The sequence below is a fragment of the Mytilus edulis genome, chromosome 6 (genome assembly GCF_963676685.1).
Source record: "Mytilus edulis chromosome 6, xbMytEdul2.2, whole genome shotgun sequence".
NCBI classification, from domain to species: domain Eukaryota; kingdom Metazoa; phylum Mollusca; class Bivalvia; order Mytilida; family Mytilidae; genus Mytilus; species Mytilus edulis.
Window position 1 is genome coordinate 26,080,716 of NC_092349.1, and position 16,527 is coordinate 26,097,242.

Consider the following 16,527-nt stretch of genomic DNA (forward strand, 5'->3'; position numbering starts at 1 on the left):
AGATGTGGATTCTCAAAAATTCGAAAGATCTACTGCTTAACCTTCAATCACAATCTTTGCAATTTTGCAGCAACATAAAAACTTTTGATTTTTTACGCTATATACTACTATTCCCCATGCTCAGTTGAAAGATCGACTACACCATCTCATAAAACAGAGCTTTTTCTATAAAAATGGAAATCGTAGATACAAATTTCTTGTTTTGGGTTACAATAATTCATATTTTGTGAAAAATCACACTGAATCTCCCAGAAAATATACAGAAGATGATATTATCAAAATGCTGGACTTTTTGATCGACAATATATTTGTTGAGTTTGGAGGATTTATATTTCAACAGACAGTCGGTATTCCAATGGGTACTAATTGTGCACCCCTGCTGGCTGATTTGTTTTTGTACTCGTATGAAGCAGAATTCATTCAGAACCTTCTAAAAGACAAAAAGAAAAAGCACCTTGCGAAATTCTTTAATTTTACTTTCCGATATATTGATGATGTTCTATCATTGAATAACCCATATTTCAGCCAATACTTACATCTCATATATCCAAGTGAACTTGAAATTAAGGATACCACTGATACTAGAAGGACTGCTTCATACCTTGATCTTTTCCTCAATATTGACGTAGATGGACGACTTCACACGAAAATCTATGATAAACGGGACGATTTCAACTTCCCAATTATCAATTTCCCATTTCTCAGCAGTAACATACCCTCTGCCCCTTCGTATGGTGTTTACATATCACAATTGATACGTTATTCACGTGCTTGTTCACACTATACGGACTTCATATACAGGAGTGTGCTCCTTACGCAGAAACTGCTCCAACAAAGTTATGAGGAGGACAGATTAAAATTGACACTCCGTAAATTTTATGGACACCATCACGATTTGGTGGATCCATACGATGTTTCGTTGACCAAACTAGCTAAGGACATTTTTACCACATGGTAGATTGTGTTTTGTCATAATGTCGTCTAATCTTTTAATTACCAAACGTGACTTATTCCCGATTGTGACTGTTTTGCCGGGTGTGAACTCGCATTACTATAAGACGTGGTACGGTACTTATACATCCCATATTCATGTATTTAGTTTAAATGTTTAATGTTATATTTGTAATTCTCATCGGATTTTGTCAAATGTGTTGACGTCTTTTCTATTATATTTCTGTGTTATGGTAAAGAAAATTAATCACCGCCTTCATTTATCAGATTTGATTTCGTTCAAAGTAATCAGTACGACATTTTACGTTTGAAGTTAGATTCATAACAAACCTGACATAGTTTTATAATATAGTTAATTGCTACCTCAGTTTTATATTAATAAGAATTAAAATGTGCTTTGTTATTAAATGCAATATCAGTATTTAGTTCAAATATATAATCTTAAATTAATCCTAATTCTAATGACGTCATTTTTTCGTCATTTTTCATTTTTTGATGCTCTGTTTTACTAATTCAAATGACGTCATTTTTTCGTCATTTTTCAGTTTCAAATAGGACGTCACTTGGCGTAGAGGTTTAAACGTATTCGGATGTGTCTACTTTTGTGTTTCAAATGTCTGGTTATGTAAATGTATTTCAGTTGTTTCCTGTAATTAGTTAATACTTCAGCTTTATCATGTACATCTTTTGAATATTCATTTTATTAAATTTACTGTTTGCAAAAGTATAAATTACTCTAAATTATAGGGATTTTCTGGTAACTTAACGGAAAACCCTTGCCGTTTTTGGCACAACCTTTTTGATCTTTTGGTCCTCGATGCTGTTCAACTTTGTACTCGTTTCGGCTTTCAAACTTTTGTATCTGTGCGTCACACATAGGTCTTGTGTGGACAAAATACACTTCTGGCGTATTAAAATTTTGAACTTGTTGCCTTTTATTGGCTGTTGTTCGTGTGATTCTTTGTCTATTGTGTTCTCCAATTTATTTATATTGTAGTCCTGTCTTGTCATTTTGATGTTATATTTCACATGGCCATAAAAGTGCGAGGTTTGGCATGCCACAAAACCAGGTTCAACCCACCATTTTTTCCTTTAAAAATGCCCTGTACCAAGTCAGGAATATGGTCATTGTTATATTATAGTTCGTTTCTGTGTGTATTACATTATAACGTTGTGTCGTTTGTTTTCTCTTATTTTTGAGTGTAAATTCACATTGCGATAAGACGTGTCACGGTACTTGTCTATCCCAAATTCATGTATTTGGTTTTGATGTTATATATATATGTTATATTTGTTATTCTCGTGGGATTTTGTCTATATGTGTTACATTTTAGTGTTATGTCGTTGTTCTCCTCTTATATTTAATGCGTTTCCCTCGGTTTTAGTTAGTTATCCCGATTTTGTTTTTTGTCCATGGATTTATGAGTTTTGAACAGCGGTATACTACTGTTGCCTTTATTTATCACCACCGGAACGGAATCTCTGCTGGTGGACAATCTGTCCCCGAGGATTCTACCAGTCCGGTAGCCTAACAGCATGAAAACTAGTAGAACAAAAAATATTATACTGGATGATACGACGCCCAGGATAAAAAGGTGTCAATCGGCTGTTGTCAAGGACACAACAACACCGATTTTATCAGGTGTCCCAAGGATCATCTTAAATGATGTTATGAAAATGACACACGTGCAGTCTTCTGAATCCTCATTATACTATAAAAATTCAGACAAGTTTGAATATATTCGGCCGTGTACTGTTCAACTTTCAGATATTTTAGATTTCAATGACAACCATAAATATTGCTCTATTTCCAAATGTAACCGTAAAAATTGTAAAACCTGTGATATACTTATAACTGATACCCACTTTCAAAGTAATTTAACCACCAAAAATTACAATACACATAGTCATGAGGATTTGAATTGCACTGCTTCCAATATTGTATACGGTATTGAATGTACTCTTTGTGGATTGATCTACGTCGGGGAAACTCGACAAAGACTCAATTTTAGGATGAATGATCATCGGTCTAATGTAAATGATCCTAATAACAACAAATTTCTCTATAAACATTTCAATCAGCCCGACCATTCTATTGTTTCAATGAAAGTCCGGATTATAGAGAAAATATATCATCCAACAAATGACCCCATATTGAGTACACCATATCGTTTACAAAGAGAAGACTTTTGGATAAGAGAGTTGGGAACAGCCATTCCCTATGGATGCAATGACAAAATTGATGGTGTAGGTATTTTGTCTAGTCCCAGGTGTAGTACTGTCAATACATTACAATTGTTTAATACTTCTGCTCGACGAAATAGAAGTCATGGTCACAGAAAATATATACCACCTGCTGTACACACCGTGACAATTGATAGTCTATTAACGTCTGTTCAAAAACCTTTAGGAATTCATCATATTAGAACTAAATTATACTCCATTCCATTGTCAAAACTTTCTTTACTATTTCAAGATGCCCAAAATACTTCCGTTACTGATTCTCGTTCTGTTTTGTATAGATTAGTTGCAATTATCATGGACATTGCTAACCATAGACTATTCAAACCCGTATCGACTACATCCAATAGTGAGGAAAAACGTTATTTTTTTAAGGTAGAATTCGCCAATAAAGGTTTAGATGCTATAAATATTAGCAATATTTTCCATCAAAAATCTGTACAAAAAACTATACCTGATTACTTCAAAAATAAAGCTACACCTGTTATTTCTTATACTTACACCAAGTCTATTGCATCCAAGATTTTCAACCACAAGAGAGTTTTAGAGGCTTTTAACCTCAAAGATACAAAATCCAAGCCTCCGGATTGCTCATGTGCATCGTCACAATACAATTACAGTCCAGCTGGTCATATTATTACTGGAGACCTTGGCATCGTTACCAATGAACAACTAAGAGAGTTGTTAGCCAAGGGACCAAAATATAGAATCCCCCAGCCCATCAACTGGAAAAAGAATTTCAAGTTACTGATGGATGCAGTTGAGGACTATGCAAGAAAATGGGTAAAGCGCGAACCAGACGAACCAGAACTGGATACTTTGTCTGAATGGATCAAAGCTATTCGATCATGCATTCAGAGGCGCATACAAAAACTACGATGTAATATGAGTACTAAAGTTTCTAACCCTTTCAAGAATCCGGAGGTTGTGGATGCTTTATCCTCTTTGCATGACAAATATGTCGTTGTTCCAGCAGATAAAGCCTCCAATAATATTGTCTTCATATGTAAAAAACATTATTTGCAATGTCTCACTACAGAGCTTGGAATTGATAAAACTACTGGTAATCCTACATATTCTTTAACATCATTTACCAAGGACGAAATTTTACAAAATCATAAATCTGTCCTTCTTTCTTTTGGTATCAACATCAAAGAAAACGAAGAAAACTTGCCTTCATTATACTGGATACCCAAATTACACAAAACTCCATATAAAGAACGATACATAGCTGGGTCTTCAAAATGTTCAACCAAACATCTTTCTAAAGTACTGACTACTATTCTTTCGACAGTTAAAGATGGGCTTCAAAAATATTGTGAGGAGATATATTCTACCAGTGGTATTAACCAGATGTGGATTCTCAAAAATTCGAAAGATCTACTGCTTAACCTTCAATCACAATCTTTGCAATTTTGCAGCAACATAAAAACTTTTGATTTTTCTACGCTATATACTACTATTCCCCATGCTCAGTTGAAAGATCGACTACACCATCTCATAAAACAGAGCTTTTTCTATAAAAATGGAAATCGTAGATACAAATTTCTTGTTTTGGGTTACAATAATTCATATTTTGTGAAAAATCACACTGAATCTCCCAGAAAATATACAGAAGATGATATTATCAAAATGCTGGACTTTTTGATCGACAATATATTTGTTGAGTTTGGAGGATTTATATTTCAACAGACAGTCGGTATTCCAATGGGTACTAATTGTGCACCCCTGCTGGCTGATTTGTTTTTGTACTCGTATGAAGCAGAATTCATTCAGAACCTTCTAAAAGACAAAAAGAAAAAGCACCTTGCGAAATTCTTTAATTTTACTTTCCGATATATTGATGATGTTCTATCATTGAATAACCCATATTTCAGCCAATACTTACATCTCATATATCCAAGTGAACTTGAAATTAAGGATACCACTGATACTAGAAGGACTGCTTCATACCTTGATCTTTTCCTCAATATTGACGTAGATGGACGACTTCACACGAAAATCTATGATAAACGGGACGATTTCAACTTCCCAATTATCAATTTCCCATTTCTCAGCAGTAACATACCCTCTGCCCCTTCGTATGGTGTTTACATATCACAATTGATACGTTATTCACGTGCTTGTTCACACTATACGGACTTCATATACAGGAGTGTGCTCCTTACGCAGAAACTGCTCCAACAAAGTTATGAGGAGGACAGATTAAAATTGACACTCCGTAAATTTTATGGACACCATCACGATTTGGTGGATCCATACGATGTTTCGTTGACCAAACTAGCTAAGGACATTTTTACCACATGGTAGATTGTGTTTTGTCATAATGTCGTCTAATCTTTTAATTACCAAACGTGACTTATTCCCGATTGTGACTGTTTTGCCGGGTGTGAACTCGCATTACTATAAGACGTGGTACGGTACTTATACATCCCATATTCATGTATTTAGTTTAAATGTTTAATGTTATATTTGTAATTCTCATCGGATTTTGTCAAATGTGTTGACGTCTTTTCTATTATATTTCTGTGTTATGGTAAAGAAAATTAATCACCGCCTTCATTTATCAGATTTGATTTCGTTCAAAGTAATCAGTACGACATTTTACGTTTGAAGTTAGATTCATAACAAACCTGACATAGTTTTATAATATAGTTAATTGCTACCTCAGTTTTATATTAATAAGAATTAAAATGTGCTTTGTTATTAAATGCAATATCAGTATTTAGTTCAAATATATAATCTTAAATTAATCCTAATTCTAATGACGTCATTTTTTCGTCATTTTTCATTTTTTGATGCTCTGTTTTACTAATTCAAATGACGTCATTTTTTCGTCATTTTTCAGTTTCAAATAGGACGTCACTTGGCGTAGAGGTTTAAACGTATTCGGATGTGTCTACTTTTGTGTTTCAAATGTCTGGTTATGTAAATGTATTTCAGTTGTTTCCTGTAATTAGTTAATACTTCAGCTTTATCATGTACATCTTTTGAATATTCATTTTATTAAATTTACTGTTTGCAAAAGTATAAATTACTCTAAATTATAGGGATTTTCTGGTAACTTAACGGAAAACCCTTGCCGTTTTTGGCACAACCTTTTTGATCTTTTGGTCCTCGATGCTGTTCAACTTTGTACTCGTTTCGGCTTTCAAACTTTTGTATCTGTGCGTCACACATAGGTCTTGTGTGGACAAAATACACTTCTGGCGTATTAAAATTTTGAACTTGTTGCCTTTTATTGGCTGTTGTTCGTGTGATTCTTTGTCTATTGTGTTCTCCAATTTATTTATATTGTAGTCCTGTCTTGTCATTTTGATGTTATATTTCACATGGCCATAAAAGTGCGAGGTTTGGCATGCCACAAAACCAGGTTCAACCCACCATTTTTTCCTTTAAAAATGCCCTGTACCAAGTCAGGAATATGGTCATTGTTATATTATAGTTCGTTTCTGTGTGTATTACATTATAACGTTGTGTCGTTTGTTTTCTCTTATTTTTGAGTGTAAATTCACATTGCGATAAGACGTGTCACGGTACTTGTCTATCCCAAATTCATGTATTTGGTTTTGATGTTATATATATATGTTATATTTGTTATTCTCGTGGGATTTTGTCTATATGTGTTACATTTTAGTGTTATGTCGTTGTTCTCCTCTTATATTTAATGCGTTTCCCTCGGTTTTAGTTAGTTATCCCGATTTTGTTTTTTGTCCATGGATTTATGAGTTTTGAACAGCGGTATACTACTGTTGCCTTTATTTTTGACATGTCAAAAACATTCGAGTAAGGATCGAGAAGGAAGTCACTCGAGAAGAGATCGAGAATTCGTCGAGTAGCGGTCGAATTGATCGGGAAAGGATCGTGTAGATATCGAGTTTGGTCGGAATACTGAAATTAAACCGATCAGTTCATGATCATTTCGACCTTTGCTCGACTAATGTCCGATCATTTCCAGATAAGCTCGACCAATGTCCGATCGCTTCCAGATCACTGCGACTTGTATATTTATTTTATCTCAGACCAACTCGACCAATACCCGATCCCTTCACGACCTCATTCGACCACTCTTCGATCTCTCCCCGGCCATACACGAGAACGCATGACTGCTTCACGATTCTCTAAAAGTGTTTGCAGATCTGATTAACTCTCACAACTCTGCTTCCGCAAAAATATATTGGCAACATTATTTTTAAATGTACAGTACGTGTCTTTACTTTTGCAAGGAGAGGTAACATTTTAAAAGAGAGACACAAGACACCAAAGAAACAATCCAACTCAGAGGTCGAAAACAAACCGACACAGCCATAGCGAAAAACGGTAACCGACGAGAAGACAAACAGCAGTCCACATAACATAGAAAACTAAAAACTTAGCAACACAAAACCAACCAAAACCTGGGATGATCTCAGATGTTCCGGAAGGGAAGAAAATCCTGCAATTTTGGCACCGGCGGAATTTTCAAATATTAAAGTAATTGTGCAATAACATTCATTGTCAGACTGCTGATGACTAAGTTATCTTTCAAAGTTGGTTTATAAGAACATCAAGATTATATTTTACTTGTTTTATGGGCTATTTTCTGTTTTGTCTGTACGTATTTTCAGTTTGTCCAGAAATGTTTGTAGTATAAAAATAGAAGATGTGGTACACTTGCCAATGAGACAACTCTTCGCAGAACACCAAAGGACACACAAATTATTGATGACAACTATATTGGTCACCTTACAGTCAATTTTATTTTTTATTCGAACTGTTTGACGTAATTTCACACAAAAATGAGACGACACTGAGACAAATATTTTTTTTGTTTGGAGCGAATTTCTTTCTAACATTAACGATACAAACTGTTCAGCGAGCACAAGTTTTGATCATTTGTTTCTTACATACTTTTGCAAAGTTTGCATAAACTTTGACAAACTATACACTCGCTGCAAATGCGTCTACAGTTTGTCGTTCGTCGTTTGTTAGGCCACAATTAAAAATATTTTGGTTTGCCCAAACCCTACCCAAAGGTTGAGACAGTGGGTAGGTAGGTAGGCATTTTCTTTTTTTTTTTGTTGAAAAAGAGAAATTGAAGTATCGGGTGTCTATTAGTCTTAATGCCTATCTGATAAAAAAAAAAACTTCTTCAAATCAGGACAAAAAAAGAATTTGAGTAGGCAGCTTTTTTCTGGGTAGGTAGCGTTTGGGCAAACATACCTATTCTTTTTTATGACCTTAGTTCAAACGAAGCATTTCTTTCTAACTTTAACATTACATCATTTATCTAAACATGTTCTTGCTTGTCATAACTCAAAACAATGTCTGAAGTTACTCAAAATTTCAATCCCCTCTATCCGAACGATGCATTTTTATACTTCTGTAGCGTTTAACAAACTATAACAAACGGAACACAACGTTTAACAAACTTTGGTTAGAAAGCAATGCACTCTTGTTCTCTTGATAGCTATATGTATTAAGTTGTAAACAGTTTTAGAAAAGGTATCCCTCCAGGGGATTGAAATTCTTCTTTGGGTCAAATTTTGGGGAAATATGTCACATCTTTGCCCTCTTTTTGCAATATTTTTTAGCAAATACATGAAGGTTGTTGCCATACAGCAAAAAGAAAATAAATATCTTTAACCATTTAAATCCTGAATATATATATATATGTATCAAATCTGAAAAATACTGATTAGACACTTATGCACATATATGACACAAACAGTACGTTTTTTTTTGTAAGAAAGCAAGGAAATGAGGATGGTAAAGTAACTAAATTTTATGTATATTGCTATCAAACATAAGTACTAATCCAGTGAAAAATGTAATTTTGTGGTGTCATTTTCAAAAAAGAGCAATAAAACTACCATTGCATATCAGTGTCCACTATGAGGAAGTTTTTATAAGCACTGGGTTCCTCTTTGTTGAGTTAGTGCAAGTCTCTCATACTGGCCACACAGTGGTCGTCGTGTCAGCCACTGTCTCACCTAAATACCTCGATGCCCGTTGCTGTCTACACCATCTTGTTCGTCTTCTTTACACTTTTCAAGCTCCGTCACAGATATTAACCTGTCTGTCTGAGCTCTTACCACATTGCCCACAAATCCAATTGCTTTATTTCTATGAAGATATTCTAAATGTATGATTTTACACGGACCTTCTACTGAATGTAACCAAATAAACGGAGAATGTGTCCAAGTGACACTGATAATGCCCCAGCTAGCATATATAACATTATAAAGGGTCACTACTCAAGAAAGGCAAACCAAATTCGCATTTGAACTGTGTGTAATGGTTATAAGCATTGTGTATACGGAGTTTTATAAAATTTGGTTGATGCAAAATAGAATTAGAGAACGGAAACTTATATTGATGGGACGTACGTGCGTACGGACGGACACGGGTAACACTTAATGTCCACTCCGAAGCGGCGGGAGTAAAAATTTCAGACGTTTTTATACTAAAATTGTGCTAACCCGACCAATTTCTGATTATCCCTACGACCCATATACGATCAAGTCGATCTGGTCTGGTCGAGATCAGGCTGAGATCGTCAATAGTTGATTTGGTCTAGCTAGTTGAGTAAACATCGTGTAAACATCGTGAATTGATCGGAATTATCGAATAAGTATTCATTATGTTGTCGGGATTGAGTCGTGATGGAGTCATTAAGGAGTCGTGTATGGTCGAGTTAAGGTCCTGCATGTACAGTCGGATGACGGTCGGGTAGAAGTCGAAAAGAGGCCCTATCAAGAATTTGGTTGAGCTTGATCTTGTAAATTTGGGCAATCGGGATCATTCATAGAGTTGATCTGATCGGCAGTGTAAACCTAGTATGTAAAGATGTGATCGGTATTGGTCTGTACAAACATATAATTGAGATGTTACTAAATTTACTGATATGGAACTTCCTTACAAGTAAATTAATAATAAATCATCGCTTCCTTTTGGATTTTCAATCCAGCCCAAATACACTACTTATCGAGAGGCTTGAAGTGCGCGTTTTACGGATGTTTTCATTGTATGAAAAAAAGAGATGTTCGGTCGTAAATATGTAAAAGAGACAGCTAGCAACCCAGCCATAATAAAAATCTGTCAGTCTTAAACAAAAGTCACGTGATTTGATATGTTAGTAAATATATATAATAAGATATTCGGCCCCATGTCCCATCACATTTACATGCAGGTTTCAGTTCTTTTACAATAGTCCCGAAATTTGATATGCTATAATGGAATATCCCATGTACATTTACAGGTACAGTGATTTTATCAGAACAAAGAAGAAGGTATGATAAGCTTTGCCCCTTCTATTAAAAAATCTACAAATTAAAATAACATCCTTCTGATATTCATGAGACATTATCCTATCGTACATCAGTAATTTATATTTTTGAATTTTGTGTTAATACATATTTGCCATTACGGCGCTATAGACTTCGTATGTTCAGTGCAATACAGCAAAAGTACCAACATCACGATCATCAACCAAGTGTCATCAACACATGGAATGGGCCCTAGGAAAAGTCGGCAGAGTCATGATACGCACGAGCATCAACACACAAAGGATAATAAGACATATTACCATGTGACAACTTTTAATTAAAACGAGTTGAGAGAATCATTTATACATATTTAAAATTTTACAGTAGAATTTTTAATCTGAAACTGTTTGCGAATTGATATGTTTTCTATTTTTGAAAACGTAAGTAACTATTTCCCATTTGGTTAACATGGCGATGTCGCAATTTAACTATTGCATTTTGAACTTTAAAACAATTCTAGAAATATTGCCAAATATCTAAATAAAATACATGTATTTTTTTTTAAACAAAGAAATAACCGGATTATTTTCCGCACAGTATAATATTATAACATAATTTGTTGACAGGATGATTTATGTTTGACGGGTAACTTCCAGGACACAGATGTATCGACTACGAGAATTTTAGCGATGATTTAGGCTTTTCCCATTGGATGATTAACAGTAGTCCTCGAGCTATTTATAGTAGTCCTCGAGCTATCGTCGTATATCTTAACTAGAATTATTAACCACTTCCAGACTAGGATCTTTTGGTAAACAACAAGGTAGGATGTCTTATTTCAATTCTTATATTTAGAATAATACATATGTATGTGTATACGGTTCTGTTTACCCCCCTCCGATTTCTTTGCATATACCATGTATACCCAGTATATTAAACAGTAGCCGATGCATGTTTGTGGTTATGGTCTTTTGTGAACCTTTATTTTTGTATCTTTAGATTTTTTTGGTTATTTGTCTCTATTCCTTATACTTTTCCCATATTATTCTCAATGCTATATGCATTATATATTTATCAGTTCCAGTAAAAGCAAAATTTACAGTCGGAGTAAGATTTTTCAGCTAAGATAACAGAAAACTGTGCATGAATTCCCAATTCAAGTTATTGGTTAATCATCTGATGTTCAATCGTCATTTATTGATGTGGTTCATAAGAATTTCTCGTTTCTTGTTTTTTTCAAATCGCTAAGACCGTTGGTTTTCCCGTTTGAATGTTTTTACATGCACATGTATTTTTTGGGGGCCCCTTTTATGATGCTGTTCGTTGTGAGCCAAGTCTCCGTGTTGAATACCACATCTTCTTATATCTATATAATACAAATTTCAAACAGAAAATTTGTTCAGAATTTTATTTTTCAAAAATTTACTCTCACCACTTTGCAAAATATTACACGGATATGTCGCATGATTGCCAATCATTGACAACCATATTCACCAGAGAGCAAATGACCATTCGTCTCAACTCGGCCGATTCCGTACCCTCATAGAAGGAGAGTAGCGGATTCTACCGAGGATTGCCGAATGAGCAAATGACAAGAATGTAAACCACTACAGAAAACTGTTTACGTCCTTCAATAATGGGCAAACACAACATCTCATCTTCTGCTATAACCCAGCATAACAAAATGCGAAAAATTTCTAACAAGAAAAACCAAAGGTCAGATTTATGTAAGAAATTATTATGGAAGACAGGAACGATTGACAAATTCTACGGCTGGATCGAATCTTGACTTGTAATTTTGTATGATTTCTAATTGGTCCTAAAATTATAAACAACTTTTTTTTCAGAACAATTCTTCATTTTAAATAAAATCAGACTTTCCCTCCAAATCGCATAATGAGAGTATCCCTTTACATAAAGTATGCTGATAAACGTTAGAGGCTACTTCTATCAACTTTGTGATTTATCTTAGTATTTAATAGTCCGAGATTAAGTATTTAGTATGATGTTGTTCATATTCCAAGTTACGTCTAGATTTCATTTGAATTAACGATTATTTTTCTTTAGTGCCGTTTTGATTTTTGTTTTATTGGTGTAACTTATATTTGTTTTTGTGCTTCTTATTATAAATCAGTATTTATCCAAGAATATGTACAGAGAGCAACAGGAACAAAACTGTCGAGCGTGACGAGTCTGATTTGTCCAATGTCTTTTTGGCCCGTTTTGTTTTACATATTTTTAATAAAAACAGTGCCTTTATTCAATGTGTGTTCCTATATAGCAATAGATTGTAGTCTGAATCTACCTGAGATTTTATAAGGGTGTCCAGAATCCCACACATCTAAATATGAGACTCGTTGTGTGTCCTTCTTTTAATATTGATGTAAACTTCATTTTGTTTAAAATACATTGATGCTATTTTTCAGAATGAACGCCTTTTTCTTTATATCGGCTGTATGTCTGGTCGGAGTTGCTCATTCTATGACAATGGACATCAATAGTTTGGGGGGCTCAGGCATCGGAAATGACTTCCCATACACATCATCATCAGGATTTGGTTCCTCACTTGGCGGAAATCCAAGCTTCAGTGGAATAAGTGGATTATCATCATCTGGTTTCGGCGGACAAGGAGACTACTTTGGTGGAGGAGGAAGTTTCATGGGTGGAGGAGGAAGTTACCTTGGAGGTGGAGGAAGTTTCATGGGTGGCGGAAGCCCCTTTGGAGGTGGAGGAAGCCTGTTTGGAGGTGGAAGTTTCATGGGAGGTGGAAGCCCCTTTGGAGGTGGAAGTTTCATGGGAGGCGGAGGAAGTTACCTGGGAGGTGGAGGAGGCCTCATGGGAGGTGGAGGAGGCCTCATGGGAGGTGGATGGAGATAGATTATTATTTAATTAACCAATTGACAAAAAATGATGTAAGTAGTAAAGTAGAACCCTGTGTGTATAATACCATATGTGCTTGAGAACATGCTCCTGTTATGAGCCCGGCCACGGCTTAGTCTCTCTCCCTATTTTTATCATACATCCTCAATTTTTCTCTATATATATCACTATAATTGGTACCATATGTATTCCAATGCACCTTATATTTCACTATAAACGTGCCACTGGACTATAGAGCAAAGCATAGTTGAGTGGCACGTTAATGGTGAACATGCATATTTAGAGTAAAACTATGGTATATTTGTATACTTTGAACGACAAAATTATTTCATATTTCTTCCTATGTGACGTTTACATTTTCTGACGGAAATAATGGAATTTGATGCGGCTGTCATACAAGTGAGAGCCGTTTAGCGCTATAAAACCAGGTTCAATCCGCCATTTTCTACATTTGAAAATGTCTGTACCAAGTCAAGAATATGACAGATGTTGTCAATTCGTTTGATGTGTTTTATCATTTGATTTGGGACTATTTGTTTGAATTTACCTCGGAGTTCAGTATTTTTGTGATTTTACTTTTTATGGTACACATACTTGATATATTTTTTAAAATCCAGTATTTATGTTACTAAGTTATAAGAGGGGACTAGGGGGTGCTCATTACAGGATCATATCATCAAGTACCTATGCATAATACTTAATTTAGCACTGTATGTCACGAAAATGTTTATCAGTATTGCAAAAGAAAATATAATGTGGAACGATTACAAAAGTTGGTAAGTCTTATTGAAATAAAGACGGAGCACTGCGCTATCTGAAAGAACTCAGAACAAATTGATTATGAGCAACTGTTGAAACAGTTCCGTGAGCAGAGGTTTTTTGTATCCAAAAAGACCATTAACTCCTTATAAGAATTTATTGAAAAATTGTCACTGTCATTGAGCGCTATACGCGTTATAGTTTGGGTTTCCCTAAACAATAATTATTCATAGAATATATTATAATTGCTTAATGTGTGACGTGTGTATCATTTTGTGAGCTTTGCTTGTAGTAGTTCTTTAAAACCGTATATTAATATTCATAAATGATGGTGTAAAATCTGAGAAAAATGTGGGAGGAGTAAATATAACTTTGACACTTTATATCAACTGCGGAGAGTTCTGGAAATGACGTTCACTCGGAACAATTGTACAAATCCGGTAAATAGTCTAATTCGGTATGTCACATTCGTGAAAAGGGATGGGTATTGTATAGTTACGACATGAGGAACATATCCGATATCATCTGCATGTGAAACGGTTATTTCATTACGGTCAACCAACTCGTGATGGCGTCCGTGCATGATTTCAACTTCACCATTTGGAACTCTTGGTTTAGCTTCTGATTAATTATCCAAAACTTATATTGTAAACAATTAAAAGAAAATTGTTGAACAATTTTAACAGCAACCAAATTTCAAACTATATATATATATATGTATAGCAACAAATTATCGGCTGTAGTCTAATGACTTCTTTTTCTACATATTTTTCTTTAATAGTTTCAGAAGTCCATTACAAGTATGTTAACCTTTCTGTTGTTAAATTTTCTTCTTGTCGTCATTTTGAATTATTACTCTCATAGCGTTTATAAGTCTTATTGCTATTTTTTTTATATATATATAATATTGTAAAATGGTCTTTTATTTTAGGAACTTGGCGAATACAGGACTGAGATGAACATCAAGAAACAATTTATGATCAACATTGGCAGAAAATAAAACAAATAAAACAGAAAATATGGAACTTCTCTATACAGCTATCTTAAAGTAGAATTCGGCTTCTATATATATATATATATATATACCAATGAATGGCCACTATCGCAGTGTATACGATAATTCAAAAAAATACTTCTAAAAAGACAAATTAAAAGCAAAACACATAGAGTTGATTGTTACTCAACCAAAGAACATGTCGGGAACCATCCCGCTTTGATTGGAAAAATATATAGAAATAGGCATAAAGTTCAGTCTAGTAATTAAAACATAGCTATATATATATATAAAGATGTGGTATGAGTGTGAATGAGACAACTCTCCATCCAAGATCTGTGAGTTCGTTAAGTTGGTTTGCGTTCAATTTTGTAGCAGCTACGTAGCTGCTATCAATATCTATGTCAAAACTAGTCTATAGCTACACGTTCAATAGTCAAAATCAACGTAGCACTACGTAGCTGCTACGATATTGAACTCAACCCTGGTCTATATGCAGTTTCGATGGAGTTACGACTTATCGACTGATCGATATTTGAATTAGATTGGCATACAATATCGACTTGTTATGGTAGGCGATATTGATACTATTTCGGATAGCTTCACCTTTCCTTCAATACTGGTGTATTACTAATATGATTGATTAATTGCTGGCATCAACGCCACTCTCAACACTATTGGCTGTATCGCAGACGTCAGTTTTTTTATTGGTGGAAGAAGTCGGAGTGCCCAGAGAGACCTTCGGCTTCTGACAATTATAGTCAATTAAGATTCTGATTGAACGCACCTGCAGACGTGAGGGGTTCCAAATTGCTACCCCAGTGTTGACAGGATAGTGATACTATTATGAACTACTGAAAACACTCGAGGCCTCATAGAGACATCTAATATATCTCCCAACTGCTAATGGAAAACTGGCACTAGAACTGGGTAATAACTATTAAGATACAGTAATGTCACACAGTTTTAAATTTAATTCTACCGTGTACGTTTCGATCAGTTTCACAGTTAAGATCAATTAAGGATCCAACAGCACTCTGTTAACGAAATGTGGACTAACGTAATGTATTTCAATCAGATTCCGGAGAGTAGGAGCTTCCTCCCACAAAGGATGCTTGCTCCAACTTTTAAATTTAAAAAATAAATGAGATATTGAACAAGTTCTATATAAGCGAACACGGACTACTTTCTGGACTACATTGGTTTGAGGTATAGGGGAGGGCCCATTGGCGGATCCAGGAGGTTCCGGGGGATTTTGGCCGATCAATGCATTTGAATGGGGACATATAGCTGGAACCCCCCTTTATTCAGGGTTGGGAACCCTCCTTTTTAAAATGGCTGGATCCGACCCTGGGGCCGTATTTGTGCGCCTGTCTTAAGTCAGGAACCTCTGTCCTTTGTTAGTAGTGTATGATTTTTATTTTTTAGTTTCTTGTGTAAAATTCGGAGTTTGGT

At 34.9% G+C, this 16,527-nt stretch overlaps 1 protein-coding gene across 1 annotated transcript; it reads left to right on the forward strand.

Annotated features, from left to right (window-relative positions):
- The first annotated feature begins 11,164 nt into the window (after positions 1-11,164).
- On the forward strand, positions 11,165-15,096 carry LOC139527416 (uncharacterized). The gene is made up of 3 exons (XM_071322873.1): positions 11,165-11,262; positions 12,866-13,351; positions 15,010-15,096. Exon 2 carries the CDS (start codon positions 12,867-12,869, stop codon positions 13,314-13,316), a length of 450 nt encoding a protein of 149 aa, XP_071178974.1. The 5' UTR covers positions 11,165-11,262; position 12,866; the 3' UTR covers positions 13,317-13,351; positions 15,010-15,096.
- Positions 15,097-16,527: the final 1,431 nt, after the last annotated feature.